We start from the raw sequence: 15,279 nt of genomic DNA, 5'->3' as shown, positions 1-15,279 counted from the left end.
CCCTGACCCCTAGTGCTTCCTGGGTGAGGCGATGTCCTGCCATTTTGGCTCACACTCCGTGGGCTGCACCCACTGTCCAACCAGTCCCAGTGAGATGAACTCGGTACCTCAGTTGGAAATGCAGAAATCACCCATCTTCTGGGTCGCTCATGCTAGGAGCTGTAGCCTGGAGCTGTTCCTATTCGGCCATCTTGGGTGGTTCCAGGTTGTGTGTTCTTTATGAGAATCTAATGCCTGATGATCTGTCACTGTCTTCATGCCTCACATGGGACCATCTAATTGCAGGAAAACAAGCTCAGGGCTCCCGCTCATTCTACATTATGGTGTATAATTATTTCATTACATATTTACAATGTAATAATAATATAAATAAAGTGCACAATAAATGTAATGCACTTGAATCATCCCAAAACCACCCCCCACCTCAGCCCTGGTCCATGCAAAAAATGTTAATTTTGTTCACTTTCTCTGGTGTGAAAAAGGTTGAGGACCACTGATCTAGATCATAATTTTTTTCATTTATTGTGATACTGTAAGCAATGGCCTATACATGTCAAATTCCTCAGCATGGAAGAAGCAACTGCTACAAAAAAGCAAAAAGAGATCATCACAGACAGCAACATAAAAATAGTCATTGGGCACACACTTCTCAATGATCTAGGTAAGGGCCTCACCAAAGAGATCTCTAGGTTTGGTTACCCAACAATAAGGACTCACAAAAGGAGATTAATGGGCTCTTCACCAGGGAACTCATGGTTTGGTGGTAGTGTGCCATTTTGGGCTCAATGGCGGCCTCCTAGGTTCTGCCCAGTGCTGGCCCCTATAACTAATACAAATGCTGCTCTCCTCTTCTACCATTGAATTTTGAAATGAATTAGAGAGCCCTGCCAATTTTTATGCAAATCTTTTGGCTTAAAAAAAAAAAAACAGAAAACAAGACTATGACATGGCCAATGTCCCTATGTCCCCAGTGAGGAATGGAGGCCCTATATCAAAGTTAAAGTTCAAAGTGGACATGGAGAATTTCATTTCTTGGGCCTTTTGCATAATAGTGCACAGGCGACTGTGATCCCCAAAATCCCTGGCATGAGAATGAGGAGGAAACAGATAAGGTTCTCTGGTTTTCAGTTGGAGGCCACCACCACCAACATCCTGATCTGACTACAGGTAGGTCTCTTCAAGCCACTACATACTTCCATCATTATGGAACCCATTACTGAATGGGTTATTGTTATGACATATTGTCTATGTCTACCCCTGACTGTATTCACCCCCAGTCCCTGAGGCAAATTGTTGCAATTAGGACCATTTTAGTGGGGTATATGGAAGACTAAACCCGCCAGACTACCAGCAGCTAGTGTCTTTGTCTCTTAAAAACACTATCAACTGTCTTGGGGATTAAAAAAAAAAGTCTTCATTGCTGTGCTTAAGGAAGCCAAAGTTCACCATCTGGCCTTTTGCTTAAGGCATTGTGTGCCTGAAAAATAATTGACTATTGGTGGCTCATGCCATAGTTCTGTCTTTGGCACTGCTGTTACCTGATACTATGACTATCACAGAGGCTACTACCCAAGATGAGGGAAATAGCTTTAAAGCAACTGACATTGTAAATGCCCTTTTCGGCATCCTTGTCCACAAAGATGATCAAGGTCAGTCCGCCTTACATTAAATGGGCTGCATTACACCTTTAATGTCCTCCTCAAGGCTGTGACGTGAAAACAGCAACACTCCCAGATGAAGCACTGGCCTTCCACTATATTCATTTTGTCTGGGCCCAGACAAAAACACTACCCGGCAAGGGCTAGGTCACTCTCAGCTTTAGTCACTCTTAGCCCCAACAAGTAAAAGGAAAGCCCAGACTAGAGCTCTCACATTCCCTTAACGGGCATCTTCATGACACCATCTATCAGGTTACCAATAAGACCTTTACCCTTAGGTGAAGCCTAAAGACAGGATGTTCTGGAGACCTTCCAGTGACCACATAGGCCGTTTTTCCCCTTGGCCTTCTCTGATACATTTTGTCATTTGAGTTACACATCTCACCAATCTCTCTGTTTGCCAATTAGAGTCTATGACAGAAGGATACTGCCACATGTCCCAAGGTTCCTGTTGAACACTTGGACTCATAATCTCCTACAGTTGGCTGAAAGCAAACACCCTTTGATAGACTAATGATTTTTATTGGATTTGGTGGACACCGAGCACATCAGCATGCCATAAAATAATCTTAAGACCAGAAATTCCAACCAAATATTATATGGCTTTTGTTCCCTAGTTATTTTAAGGTATTCACACTGTAAAGTATAAAATTTCCATAAACTATATGCTCAACTACATAGTCATGAACCAAAGAAAAATGATCTAATGAGATTAACTTAAAAATTTTTAAGTTATCTGTAATTATTATACTTACTACTATGTCTTTTCTCTCTAGGAAGTTTTTTGGTTTTTTCAATTTGCATTTCCAGTTTTGACACTGAATCTTGATGTTCAAGCACAAGATTTTTGCCTGGTTCTTCATCATGAGCTACATAAGGAGATGCATTTAGTCTCTTAATGGAAAAACAGACCTACTGTGAAATCTCTAGATTTCAAACTTGTAATTGCGTAGAAAAATTTTCTCATTTTGATAAATTTGTAAGTAAATTATCATAAATCCAGATGTGACATGACTACTATAAGAACATTTTTAATGGGTGTGTGGTGAAGCTCATTATTTCATAACATTTCTAGGCATCTGATATATATTAGTCAGTAGTTTCCTTATGTTATTTATACTTTAGGTTAATACATATTCACAGAAATAGGTACAATGTTATTTATTATAGCATATATGTAATTGCAAAATAGTCAAAACTACATAAACTTTCAAGCAGAGGAGACTGGTTGAATAAACTGAGACATGTATATCCAGTAAGTCCTCACGTAATGTCATTGATAGAATCTTGGAAACTGTGACCTTAAGCAAAATGACACATAATGAAACCCATTTTACCATAGGCAAATTGACATAAACAAGAGTTAAGTTCTTACAGTATTTTTTTTGTAACAAAAACATCACAAACTTCTAAATAAAGACCCAAAACACTTCTAATAGTAAACACTAAAATAAATGTGAGCTATACATAGATTTAAGAAAAAATAATAAAAACAAGTGACAATTATTTACCCAATTTGTGGTTAATCAGTGAATGATGGTTGTCATAGTGGTGGTGAGTTAAGTCAAGGAATAAACTTCTTGATTTATTCAAAGGAATAAATCAAAAGCAAAGCAAAATTGTAAGGAGCATCTCCCCCATCATAAAATTTAAAAGCAATCACAAATATGGTGGCTTACAGAGTGCTTTTATACTGCATTGTTTATTGTCTGTATTTGTATAATTATTGTATATGAATTTTTATTTTATAATAATTTGTATTCATTCATTCATTCACATGTTTTGCAGCCTACTTATTCCAGTTAAGGGTTGCAGGTGGTTGGAACATATCCTAGCAGCTCAGAGCACAAGGGGGGAACCAGCCCTCGACAGAATGCCATGCCATATCAGGGCGCACTCAGACACATACCCACACTCACTCAGACAGGGACCATTTTGACACATTAATTTACCTAACATACATATCTTTGGAATGTGGGAGGAAATTGGAGCACCTGGAGAAAATTCATGCAGACACAGGGAGAATGTGCTAACTCCAGACCACGTGCCTGGCTAGGAATCAATTTTTTTTTCTTATTAACATTATAATCAAACAATGTTGAACAAAATGATGTTATTCAAGGACGTGCTGTACCACACACTATGGTATAGTACTTATGGTAAATAATGTGGTACAAACAACTGTAAGTGTAACTGTAAAACAAATTAAACATGTCTATAAATTGACCTGAAGGGATTTCAAAGAATAATGTGAAGGAAAAAAATACCTACAAAGGGGAAAACTTGAATGCCATCTTTGGGGAAGGAAGATGAAGAAATGAGAAAAAAAAATAGAGAAGGAAATAGAGAGATAGTTATCTTTACAAAAAGAAGCAGAGGAAAGATATAAGAAACAATGTTATTGGTTACCTACAAAATGAGGGAGAGGACTGGGGAAGAAAATATACTCCTCTAAGTATAACTTTTTGCATATATATTGTTTTACTTTCAAAAGTAGTTTCATGTCCTACAAATTTCAAAAACAAAATTAAATCAACAAGGAAAAGAAGGTGGGGTGAAAATTAAAAGGAAATAATGAAATGAAATCATTGAAGAAAAAATAAAAGCAATAACTCATCAATATAGTATTTGACATAAACCCTCACTATTGGACATGAGAGGTGGAGGTGGAGTGTAAACAAATCATGAAATCTTTTTAGTTGTTGTTCTAGTATGTGTTAAGCAATCTGAACTCAATTTGAGAGGAATTAGAATAGGGAGCAAATAGCTAAAGGTATTCATGTGGTTCAGAGCTCCAGCTAACTCAGCCTCAGGGTCCATAAAATGGAAAATAGCTTCTTGTTTGGGACTCCTTCCACCATGAGACAACCCCATCCCATGCCCACTCACACAGTCTACACTGATGCATCTGACCCTTGCTAAGTGCTTTTCTGTGGGGTAAAATGGGACACTGGTAGAGCTGGGGACCTGCCTCTATCTAGGCTATGGCTTTTAATATGCTAGTAAGTGAATGAGGTTAATTGTTACTTTGAGTTTGGCATGTTATCTTAATAGACCAACTCAAAAACTGGCATTTCTGTTTCTAACAAACTACCACAAAGAGCAGGGTGGTCAATGAAGCACAAAGCCTTTCTGGAAGGAACACTTTGGTAGGTGCTAGTGAGCCTGCAGGACACTCTCAGTGGAAGGGGGATGGGGAGGTTACTGGATCAATTGCAAGAGACTCAACATCCCACAGGGCACTCTGCCAGTCATGTCAATCAATCATCTCTTAGAAAGTGCCAGCAGACATCATGCGGTTTTCTAGAATGCTAATGTATTATTTACATGAGCTTTTCAATTCTGACATGGAACAATAGTCTCTTTATCCTCTGATTCACATACCAAGATATCCAATGAGTCAATTGAAAAATCCAGCAGATGGGCTCTGAGAAAGCTAGGGAAGCAATTTTGTGGTTATTGCTCCTGGTCCTAAGTCAATGGGCTCAAAAAAGTTGGAGACTCTGCACACTGAGTTGTACCTAATGACTATTCTTAGCCCTAGGCACTCCCCTAAAAATGGTGGACAGCCTGTAATGCAGTCAGTTATTGAGACTCATGCTTTAATGAAAAACAACGCAGAGTCCTGATGATCATTTTGCCCAGCAACTAAGAGACGTGGGTAGTGTGCCTTCACAATAAAGCAATAATCTTGTTTAACTTAGGGAGTGAAAGGGGCATATTGTGGAGCTTATCACTACAGAATGCCTCCTTAAGAGAATCTTGACAGTGCCCATATTGCCTAAGGAAGTGGAGGAAAGGGGGACGAATGATGTGAACATCTGAAACCCTCTCCTTCCTCATTTGGGTACTATTTTTGGCTCTGACAGGATTGCCCACCCATGACATGTTCCCTGCTACTGGAAAACATGTTTGGGCCATCATCTGCAGAGGGTACAATGGCCCCTTGAGGCACTCCACTGTCTCTAAGGTCACTGATGGAGTGAGGACAGTTGTGTTCCCTGCTACTGGAAAACATGTTTCGGCCTTCATCTGCAGAGGCTATAATGGCCCTTGAGCCACTCCGCTGTCTCTAAGATCACTGATGGAGTGAGGAGAGTAATGACAAGATTTAACCAGATTTAGATGTCTAGTTTCATTTCATAGCCTTTACTAGCTCAATTAAACCTCCTTATAAGATAACGTCAATTAATTTGTGGCACAATTCAGATCTTAACTGACAAATTTCTGGGCATAGAAAAAGCATCTACCACCAAGATAGCAATGTGTGACCAGTGAACAGTGTGACCTAAAAATGGTAATTTGGCACCCATTCCTGGGTGATCTAGTTAAGGGCTCTCCCCAAGAAATATCTGAGTCTAGTTAATCAATGATGGAATCTGAAGTAGGACACTGATGGACTTTTCACCAAGAACCTCCTGGCCAGGTAGTGCGCCATGGGTACCAACACACGGCCTCACTAAATCCAGAATGCGATGACCCCATGACTAATAAAAGTGCTCTTCCCTTTGCACCTCCCAGTGATATTGAAATCAATCAGAGAACCCTCCACTACTTTTGCTCAAACTTCATGCTCTCGAAAATAAAGAAAATTAAGAGTTAGGCCAAGATCCCTATGTTACCAGTGGTAATCTGAGAATGTATTGTAAGGTCAGAATTTAAAGGGAAGGTGGGAAGAAATTGCATTTCTAGGGCCATTAGGATACTGGTGCACAGGTGGCTGTGATCCCCACAACCTCTGACACCAGGAACTGGGGAAAAGAAGTAATGCTCTCTGGTTTTGCATCTGAGGACACCACCAAAATGACCCTTGGTCAAACACTACCATGAGAGTATCCTTTCGGACAACTGCAAAACTCCATTTTATTCCCCTCCCCCACCAAATGTATTGTTGGTATAGATGTATTTTCTATGTGAACCCCCACTTGCATTCATCCCAGTCCCTGATGGAAACTGAGGCATTTAAGGTCATTTTAGTGGGGCATATGGAAGAATGTAAATATCCAGATTAACAGCACCTAGCACCTTTGTTTCCCAGAATAGCTTCCTAGGAAGAAACAGAAAGGCTGTTGTCATTTGTTGAGCTTAATGAAGCAAAAGTTCTCTATGAGACTATTTCTCCATTCAATAACTAAGTAGATCTTGTACACACCCTCAGGTGCATAATGACTCAAATGATTTTGCTGGTCCAATGCTATATTACAGCCCTGGGCACCAAAGACACAAGTGACTATAGTTGTCATACAGGATATTTTCCAAACTGAGAGAACTTGTTTGCAACAACTGACACCTTAAATGCCTGTCCATATCTTTTTTTCACTTAGATGTTCAGTTTAACCTTATATAGGATAAGTTGGAAAACATAACTAATATCCTTCCACAAGGCTACCAAACTGCTCTAATATCTGTTATCAATGCATAATGACCTCTAAATGGCCTGGTTCCAAGGGGAGGACTAGCCTTTCATTATATTGATTATATCATTTAAGTGGACTCAAGCAAGGACATCTCCCAAAAGGACTGGATGCTCTAATGACTCACCAGTGGCTCTTAACTGGGCCATTAGTTCAGACAAGATACAGTTACTTAGTACCTGGATAAAATGCCTAGGATTGATTTCTAAGGGGTGACATCTCATTCCAGAGGAGACTACCAAGCTTTGATCCTTTCTGGTCTAACAAATAAAAATAAGCCCAGGCTAGGTGCAACGGCTCACACCTGCAATGCCAGCACTTTGGGAGGCCGAGGCAGGTGGATCATTTGAGGTCACGAGTTCGAGACCAGCCTGGCCAACATGGTGAAACCCTGTCTCTACTAAAAATACAAAAATTAGGCAGACGTGGTGGTGTGTGCCTATAATCTCAGCTACTCAGGAGGCTGAGGCAGGAAAATCACTTGAGCCCGGGAGGCGGAGGTTGCAGTGAGCCAAGATCGGGCCACTGCACTCCAGTCTGGGCAAGAAAGTGAGACCCTGTCTCAAAAAAAAACACAAGCCCAGCAGTTACTGGAACTGTTTGGATAAATACACTCTCATTTTCCCTATGTGCGATCCTTGATGACATTCATTCATCTATGGGGTTACCAGAAATTCTGTTTCATTTCAGTGGGGCCATGACCAAAAGGATGCCCTAGAGTCCCTTAAACAGGTGTCCTAGGTTACCTTTCCCTAGGTTATTATGATCCCCATTTGCGGTTTTGAGTTGCAGATCTTAGCAATATCTTTGCTGATTGGTGCCTATGGAAGAAGGCCACAGGTGAGAGGTGCCCATTAAGTTTTTGGGCCCATAATTACTTTCAGTTGGCTGAAAGGCACACTACTTTGGAAAGACAATTATACATTTGTTATAAAGCCTTGGGGGATACTGTGTGTCCTGTGGTCATGAAATAATCTAAGGGCCAGAAATCTCTCAACCAAAATGTATCAATATTTTTCACTTTTTTCTTTAATTATGGTAGGGTATTCACATTTTAGTCAAAGTGTAAAACTTTTGTGAATCAAAGCAAAAATACCTTCGGATGAACTTACTTTTAAATAATTTAAAGTTATCTTTACTTCTTATACTTACTAATAATTCTTTGCCCTTTGAGAGTTCTTTGTTCCTTCACTTGCATTTCTGATTTTGACATTGAGTCTTGATGCCTAAGTATAAGATTTTCATTTGGTTCTTTATCAGGAGCTACAGAAAAAGATGCGTTTAGTCTGCTAAATTACAAATAAATCCATTTGAAATCTGTAGATTTCAAATTTACAAATGTGCAGTGGCATTTTCTCTCATTTTTGTAAAGTTATGAATAAATTACCATAATGCTATATCTACTATGAAAATGGTGAGAAGAGTTTCAATGGGTGTGTGTTGAAACTACCTCACCATATCAGTATTCCTGTACTTTGAATATGTTTTATCTTAGTCTCTGGCTTTCTTAGGTTTTTTATATTTTCAATTAATACGTATTCATAGACCAAACAATGAAAATGCATATGCACCAAATTATTCATTACAGCATAATTGCAAATACTCAAAACCACCTAAATGTACAAGCATAGATCTGTTGAGTAAAGCATATAAACTATGACAATATCAACTATGGGCTATAATGTGGTCCAAAAAACTGTACATACAGTTACAAAAGGAATGAAAAAGATCCCTACAAACTGACTTGGTGATACTTCTATGAAATAATGTTTAGTGGAAAAAAACCAAAAGGGAGAATATCTAGTATACTATCTTTTAGGTAAGAAAGAAGAGGAAATAAGAAAAATATGGGGAGATATCTATCTTTATTAAATAAACACAGAAAGATAAACCAGAAAACAAAGTAGTTTGTTACCAAGTCACTGCAAACACTGCTTGCTGAGTGGCACCCAATGACTATTGTTAACTCTAAATATGTCCCTGGCATGAACAGACAGCCTATGATGACACATTGTTTGAGATTTATATTAAATTTGAAAGAATAAAGATCTCTCAGGTCCACCTCACCAGTGACCTGAGGAGTTTATAGGAACTTGAATAGTTTGCTTCTACCATAAAGGAGGTAAGCGTGTTAAGATAGTGTGCGACAGTGGCACCGTGTATAGTGTGTCACAACAGAGCCCCTCATTCTGAGTGCCCTAAAAGTGTCCAAGGAAGATGAGGAAGGGTGGCAGGGAAAAAAAAGAGATATGAACACTAGAGACACTCTCCTTTCTCTATAGGCTATCATTTGTTCTCTGAAAGTTTGGCCCACTCATGATGAGTTCCCTGACACTGCAAGCATTGTCTAGTTACTCAACAATGAAGTCTCAAAGAAGAGCTTGATGGACTCCCCACTAAGGATCTTCTGGCCAGGCAGTAGGGCATAGGGCCAATATACAGCCCCACTAGAGTCAAAATGGTGATGATACCTATAATTAACACATGTGCTATTTCCTCTACCCATCACAGTGGTCTTAAGATGAATCAGAGAACATGGTCTGTGTTTACCCAGAAGTCTCAGCTTTCAAAACAAAACAAAATTAGGGGTTAGGCCAACGTCCCTATTTCCACAGTGGCACCTGAGGATGTATACCAAGTCAGAGTTCAAAGAGGTCATAGTGTAGAATTACATAACTCACATCATTTGAATACTAGTTTACCAGTGATTTATCTCCACAATCTCTGACACCAGGATGAGGGTGAAACAGATAATGCTATACGGTGTGAGGTCGGAAGCCACCAAAAACATGACCCTTACCCAAACACAACTATGGGTGGGTCCCACTGGGCCACTACAAACCTCCATTTTTATGACTCCCTCTACTGAATATATTATTGATATAGATGTATCTTCTGTGTGAATCCCCAATCACATCAGCCTCAAGCCCTAAGGGGAACTACTGTGGTTAAGGTCATTTTAGTGAAGCATGTGGAAGACTGTAAACTTACTAAACCACAAGTGTCTAGAGATTGGTCTCCAAAAATTGCCTGAGGGAGAAATAGAAATCACTGCCCTTATTGCTCAGCTCTTCATGATCATGAAGCCAAAGATGTTCATGAGACTATTTCTCCATGCAATAACTAAGTTAGCCTGTGTGTATCACCTTGGGTGCCTATAAACTCCATTGATTATGGGAAGCTTAATGCTATGGTACTTCTTAGAACACTGATATGACCTGACATTGTGACTGTCCATAAAGGTAATTACCCAAGCTGAGGGAAGTAGGTATAAAGCAATTGACGTAGCAAATGCCCTTTTCAGCATTCCTGTCCACACAGATGATCAGGAACAGTTTGTCTTATATGGAACAGGTTGCAACACATCTTTAAAATCCCTCCACAAAACCATGATCTGGAAACAGTTCTGTTCCTATTAACCTTCTACGACATTGATGACTCCCTACTGGTAGGCCCAGGCAAGTCCACTACCCAGCAAGGACTGGATGTTGTATTGGCCCACATGCAGCAACATGGCTGGGCCATTAATACATAAAAAGTACAAAGACCTTGTTACCCAAGAGGAATTCCTGGGAGTAAACTAGAAAGGGGAAACATGTCTCACTCCTGAGGAGGTAACTGTCAAACTATGGTCCCTCTCTATTGCAACAAATACACAAGAGGCCAAGCAATTTGTGAACCTATTCTGCTACTGGCAGTTCCCTTGATGGAATCCTGATTGCAATCATTTTAAAGTTACCAAAAAGGCCTCTACCTTGGAGCAGGCCCCAACCAACAGAATGCTCTGGAGTCCATCCAACAGGCCGCCTATGCTACTGTTCCCTTTAGCTCCTCTGATCTTTATTTGAGTTACAGGTCTCGGCAAACTTTCTGTTCACTGATTGATGCCAAATGGAAACAGCTTACTGAACAGGTCAGTGGAATAAATTGGGCTTTTGGACCTGTAACTTCCTAGAGTTGGATAAAAGGTACACACTCTTTGAAAGACAATTATTGGCCTGCTATTGTCCTTGGTGAATACTGAGCATGTGATCATGGCTACAAAATACCGTTACAACCAGAAATACTAACTACAAGTAATAAATACTCTAGCTTTTGTTCTCTAGTTATCTTATGGTATTCATACTTTAGGTTCAAGGTAAAATTTCTGTAAATTCAAGATTCATGAACTGAGGAAAAATGCCTTTGCTGTGACTAATTTAAAATAATGTAAAGTTATGTGTAATTTTTATACTTACTGGTGAGTGGTTGCTCTGTAGAAGTTTCTTGTTTCTTTACTTGTAATTTGGTTTTTGACAATGATTCTTGATGCTCAACTACAAGCCTTTCATTTGGTACTTCATTATGAGCTACATAAAGAAAATACATTTATTCCACTAAATAGAAAAATGGATCTTTTGTGAAATTTCTGTATTTCAAATTTATAAAACATTTACATGAGCATTCTCAGTCACTTCTACAAAGTTATAACTAAATTACAATAATAATAGATTTGATGAGAAAATGTTGAAAAGAATTTTAATGGCTGTATGTTGATGCTTTCTCACTTTATAAACATTTCTAGGAATCATATATAGTTAGTCTATATTTTTCCTAGGTTCTTTATATTGTATAGATCATATAGATGTCATAAACCAAACAATAAAAATACATGTGTACAAGTTTATCATTATGGCATTATTTGTAATTACAAAATACTCAAAACCACATAAATGTTCAAGCATTGGATATTGGTTGAATAAGCCAATGTATATACCATAAAGTTCTAGGGGTGTCCAAGGGAGAGAATACAGTCATGGATTCTTAGTTTCTGCTTCTGGTTGAGCCAGTAAAGCCCCTTTCTCATTCCTCTTTTCTGCTTATCACTAGAGACAGAACCTAAAAACCATGGCTTTGGGCTGCTAAAAGCCTAAAACAAAACAGACCAGAATGACAACAACAACAAAATAAGGCAGGTTGGACAAGCTTGCTATAAACTATAGTATAATGAAAGTTACGGTTAATAATGTGGTACAATAGCTATACATAGAGTTGTAAAAGCAATTTTTAAAAAATCTCTATAAACTGACCTGTAGGGATTTCCAGGAGATAATGTTAAGTGAAAAAAAAAAAAAATCCAAAAAAGAGAAAACTTGTATGCCATCGTTAGGTAAGGAAGAAGGATTAAAAAAAAGAAAGAAAGGAAATTAGAAAGATACTTAGCTTTACAAAATGAAACGGGTGAAATGTAAGAATACAATATAGTTGATTACCTACAAGATGAAGGAGGGTGAACTAGGGAAGGAATGGAACTTCTCTAAGTATACCTTGCATATTTTTTACTTTTGGAATCAGTTTCAGGTTTCGTATATTTCAAAAAATAAAATTAAATTAAATCACAAAGGATAAGAAGAAACTAAAACTGAAAGCAAACTTAGTGAACCTATTAAAGAGAAAAAAGAACTCATACAGGTAAATCATCAATACAATATTTAACATATGCCCTAATACTTGGACAAGTGTGCGGAGAAGAGACGGTACACACATCACAAAATATTTTCAGTAGGTTTGTTTTTCTAGAAGTATGTGCTAAGCAATTCTAAAATAATTTTGGAACTGCAATACAATCCAGATTTTAAGACCAACATGGCTGACTAGAAGCAGCTAGTGTGAACTGCTTTCACAGGAGAGAAGACAGAGTGGCAAGTAAACTTACAAATTTATAAGTGGCAAGTGGCTCTTCAACTGGATCATCCAGGAGGCCACCTTGGGATTCATCAAGGAAGTAGTGGTGACCCATGGAGAGCAGAGAGGAGTGAGACAGGACAGCAACCCGCCTGGGACTGGCACAGAGCCAAGGAAGGCTCCCCACCATGGGGAAACAGTGAGTGCTTGAGAGCCCCTGGGGACACATACCTCTGCCATGAACCTTTGCAAACCTAGGAACAAGAGATCCTGCCAAACCCTACTCCCTGGGGCCCCCAGACTGACACAGAAAGCTACATGGAGTCTCGGCAGAGCCACTATTCAGGCCCATGTGGAGCTCCAAGGGCTTTGGATTCCTGAGCACCCTGGGACCAGCTGCCATAGCTCTGCCAAGAAGGGAGGCAGGGATCTCCCATGCGCCCCAGGATAAGGGTCCCATCTAGGATACTGAAATGTGGACAGACTGTAGGCCTCACCTCTGGGGCACCTTGCCAAGCAAAGCCAATCGGCCTAGGTCCCCAGAACAGCAACCCACCTCACCCCCACCCCCCAACCTGATCACTTGGGCTGGCTGCAGCTCTGCATTTCTCTGAGGCAGAGATTCCACAGGTAACACAATAGGCCCACAGCTTTTGCCACTGCCATAGTCTCCCCAGTCCCCATTGCCCTGAGGATAGGGAGAGAGTATAGAGCTCAAAAGCTATCTCGTGCCTCCAACATGCGACACGTGCCATAAAGAAAAACAGCCACACTGCTTTTCATGCAGGTCCCAGGCCTTGCTACTCCTTACTAAGCAGGGCCTTCCGACCTTGGCCCTCAATGCAGCCACCCTACTTCTGCCTGATCACTTCCGTCTGTGGCAGCTCTGTGTTTCTCTGGGGTGGAATTCCCATTGGCAACTGGCAACAAGCCCTCTGCCATTGCTGCTGCAGCAGTACTCACCAGCAAGGTGAAAGATCTCTACATTGAGAATTACAAAACACTGCTAAAAGAAATCAGAGATGACACAAAGAAGTGGAAAAACATTCCACGCTCATAGACAGGAAGAATCAATATTGCTAAAATTGCCATATTACTCAAAGCAATTTACATATTCTATGCTATTCCTATCAAACTACAGAATAAGAAAAACCTATTCTAAAATTCATATGGAGCAATAAAGAGCCCAAATAGCCAAAGCAATCTTCAGCAAAAAGAACAAAGCCCAGGATAGCCCACTACAGAATTTCAAACTACTCTACAAGATTACAGTAACCAAAACAGCATGGTAGTGGTATAAAAACATACACATAGACCAAGGAAACGGGTTAGAGAACTCAGGAATAAAGCCACACACCTACAACCATCTGATCTTTGACAAAGCTGGCAAACCAAGCAACAGGGAAAGGACTTTCTATTCAGAAAGTTGTGCTAGGATAACAGGCTAGCCACATGCAGTAGACTGAAATTGGACTGCTTCCTTTCACCACATAAAAAAATAAACTCAAGATGAATTAAAGACTTAAATGTAAAACTCAAAAATATAAAACTCTGAAAATTAACCTAGGAAATATCATTCTGGACGTAGGACTTGGCAAAGATATCATGAGAAGGATGCCAAAAGCCACTGCAATAAAAACAAAAATTAACAAATAGGATCTAATTAAACTAAAGAGCTTCTGCAGAGCAAAATAAACTATCAACAGAGCAAATAGACAACCTACAGAATAGGAGAAAATATTCTCAAACTATGCATCTAACAAAGGTGTAATATCCAGAATCTATAAGGAATTTAAACTAATCAACAAGCAAAAACCAAAGAACTCCATTAAAAATGGGCAAAGGACATGAACAGACACTTATCAAAAGAAGATATACATGCTGCCAACAAGCATAGGAAAAATGCTTAACATTACTAATCATTAGAGAAATGCAAATCAAAACCACAATGAGATACCATCTCACACCAGTCAGAATGGCTACTACTAAAAAGTCAGAAATAAGAGATGCTGGTGAGGTTGTAGAGAAAAAGGAAGGCTTTATACATTGCTGATTGGAATGTAAATAAGTTCAGCCACTGTGGAAAACAGTTTGGAAATTTCTCAAAGAACTTAGAACTACCATTTGATCCAGCAACCCCATTACTGGGAATAACCCCAAAAGAATATAAATCATTTTACCATAAAGACACATGCATGTGCATGTTCATCACAGCACTATTCACAGTAGCAAAGACAGAATCAACCTAGATGCCTGCTCATCAACAGTGGACTGAATAAAGAAAATGTGGTACATATACACCATAAATTGTATCCTTTGCAGCAACATGGATAAGGCTGGAAGGAAATTATCCTAAGGAAATTAACACAGGCACAGAAAACCAAATGCCACATGTTCTCTCTTGTAAGTGGGTACACTTAAACATTGAGTACACATGGACACAAAGAGGGGAAAAATAGACACCAGGGCTTACTTGAGGGTGGAGGGTAGGAAGAGTATGAGGACTGAAAAACTACCTATTGGGTACTATGCTCACTACCTTG

At 39.5% G+C, this 15,279-nt stretch overlaps 1 protein-coding gene across 31 annotated transcripts in view; it reads right to left on the bottom strand.

Annotated features, from left to right (window-relative positions):
- Window positions 1-15,279, bottom strand: part of CCDC7 (coiled-coil domain containing 7) — a 411,675-nt gene that overhangs the window by 166,827 nt on the left and 229,569 nt on the right. For 21 of the 31 annotated variants that reach the window (XM_063781580.1, XM_063781581.1, XM_063781579.1 and 18 more), the window contains 3 exons: window positions 11,311-11,421; window positions 8,225-8,335; window positions 2,414-2,527 (listed from right to left, as the gene is read on the bottom strand). The exons of 2 other annotated variants lie outside the window; for them this stretch is intronic. In XM_063781580.1, the coding sequence (XP_063637650.1) occupies window positions 2,414-2,527; window positions 8,225-8,335; window positions 11,311-11,421 (336 nt within the window). The remainder of the gene's footprint in view (window positions 1-2,413; window positions 2,528-8,224; window positions 8,336-11,310; window positions 11,422-15,279) is intronic. 8 more of the 31 variants (XM_063781588.1, XM_063781602.1, XM_063781591.1 and 5 more) reach the window with 3 other exon arrangements.

This window comes from Pan troglodytes, chromosome 8 (assembly GCF_028858775.2).
Source record: "Pan troglodytes isolate AG18354 chromosome 8, NHGRI_mPanTro3-v2.0_pri, whole genome shotgun sequence".
In the NCBI taxonomy this organism is placed as follows: domain Eukaryota; kingdom Metazoa; phylum Chordata; class Mammalia; order Primates; family Hominidae; genus Pan; species Pan troglodytes.
The sequence above is the reverse complement of the archived record's forward strand: the minus strand, read 5'-3'. Positions and strand labels throughout refer to the sequence as shown.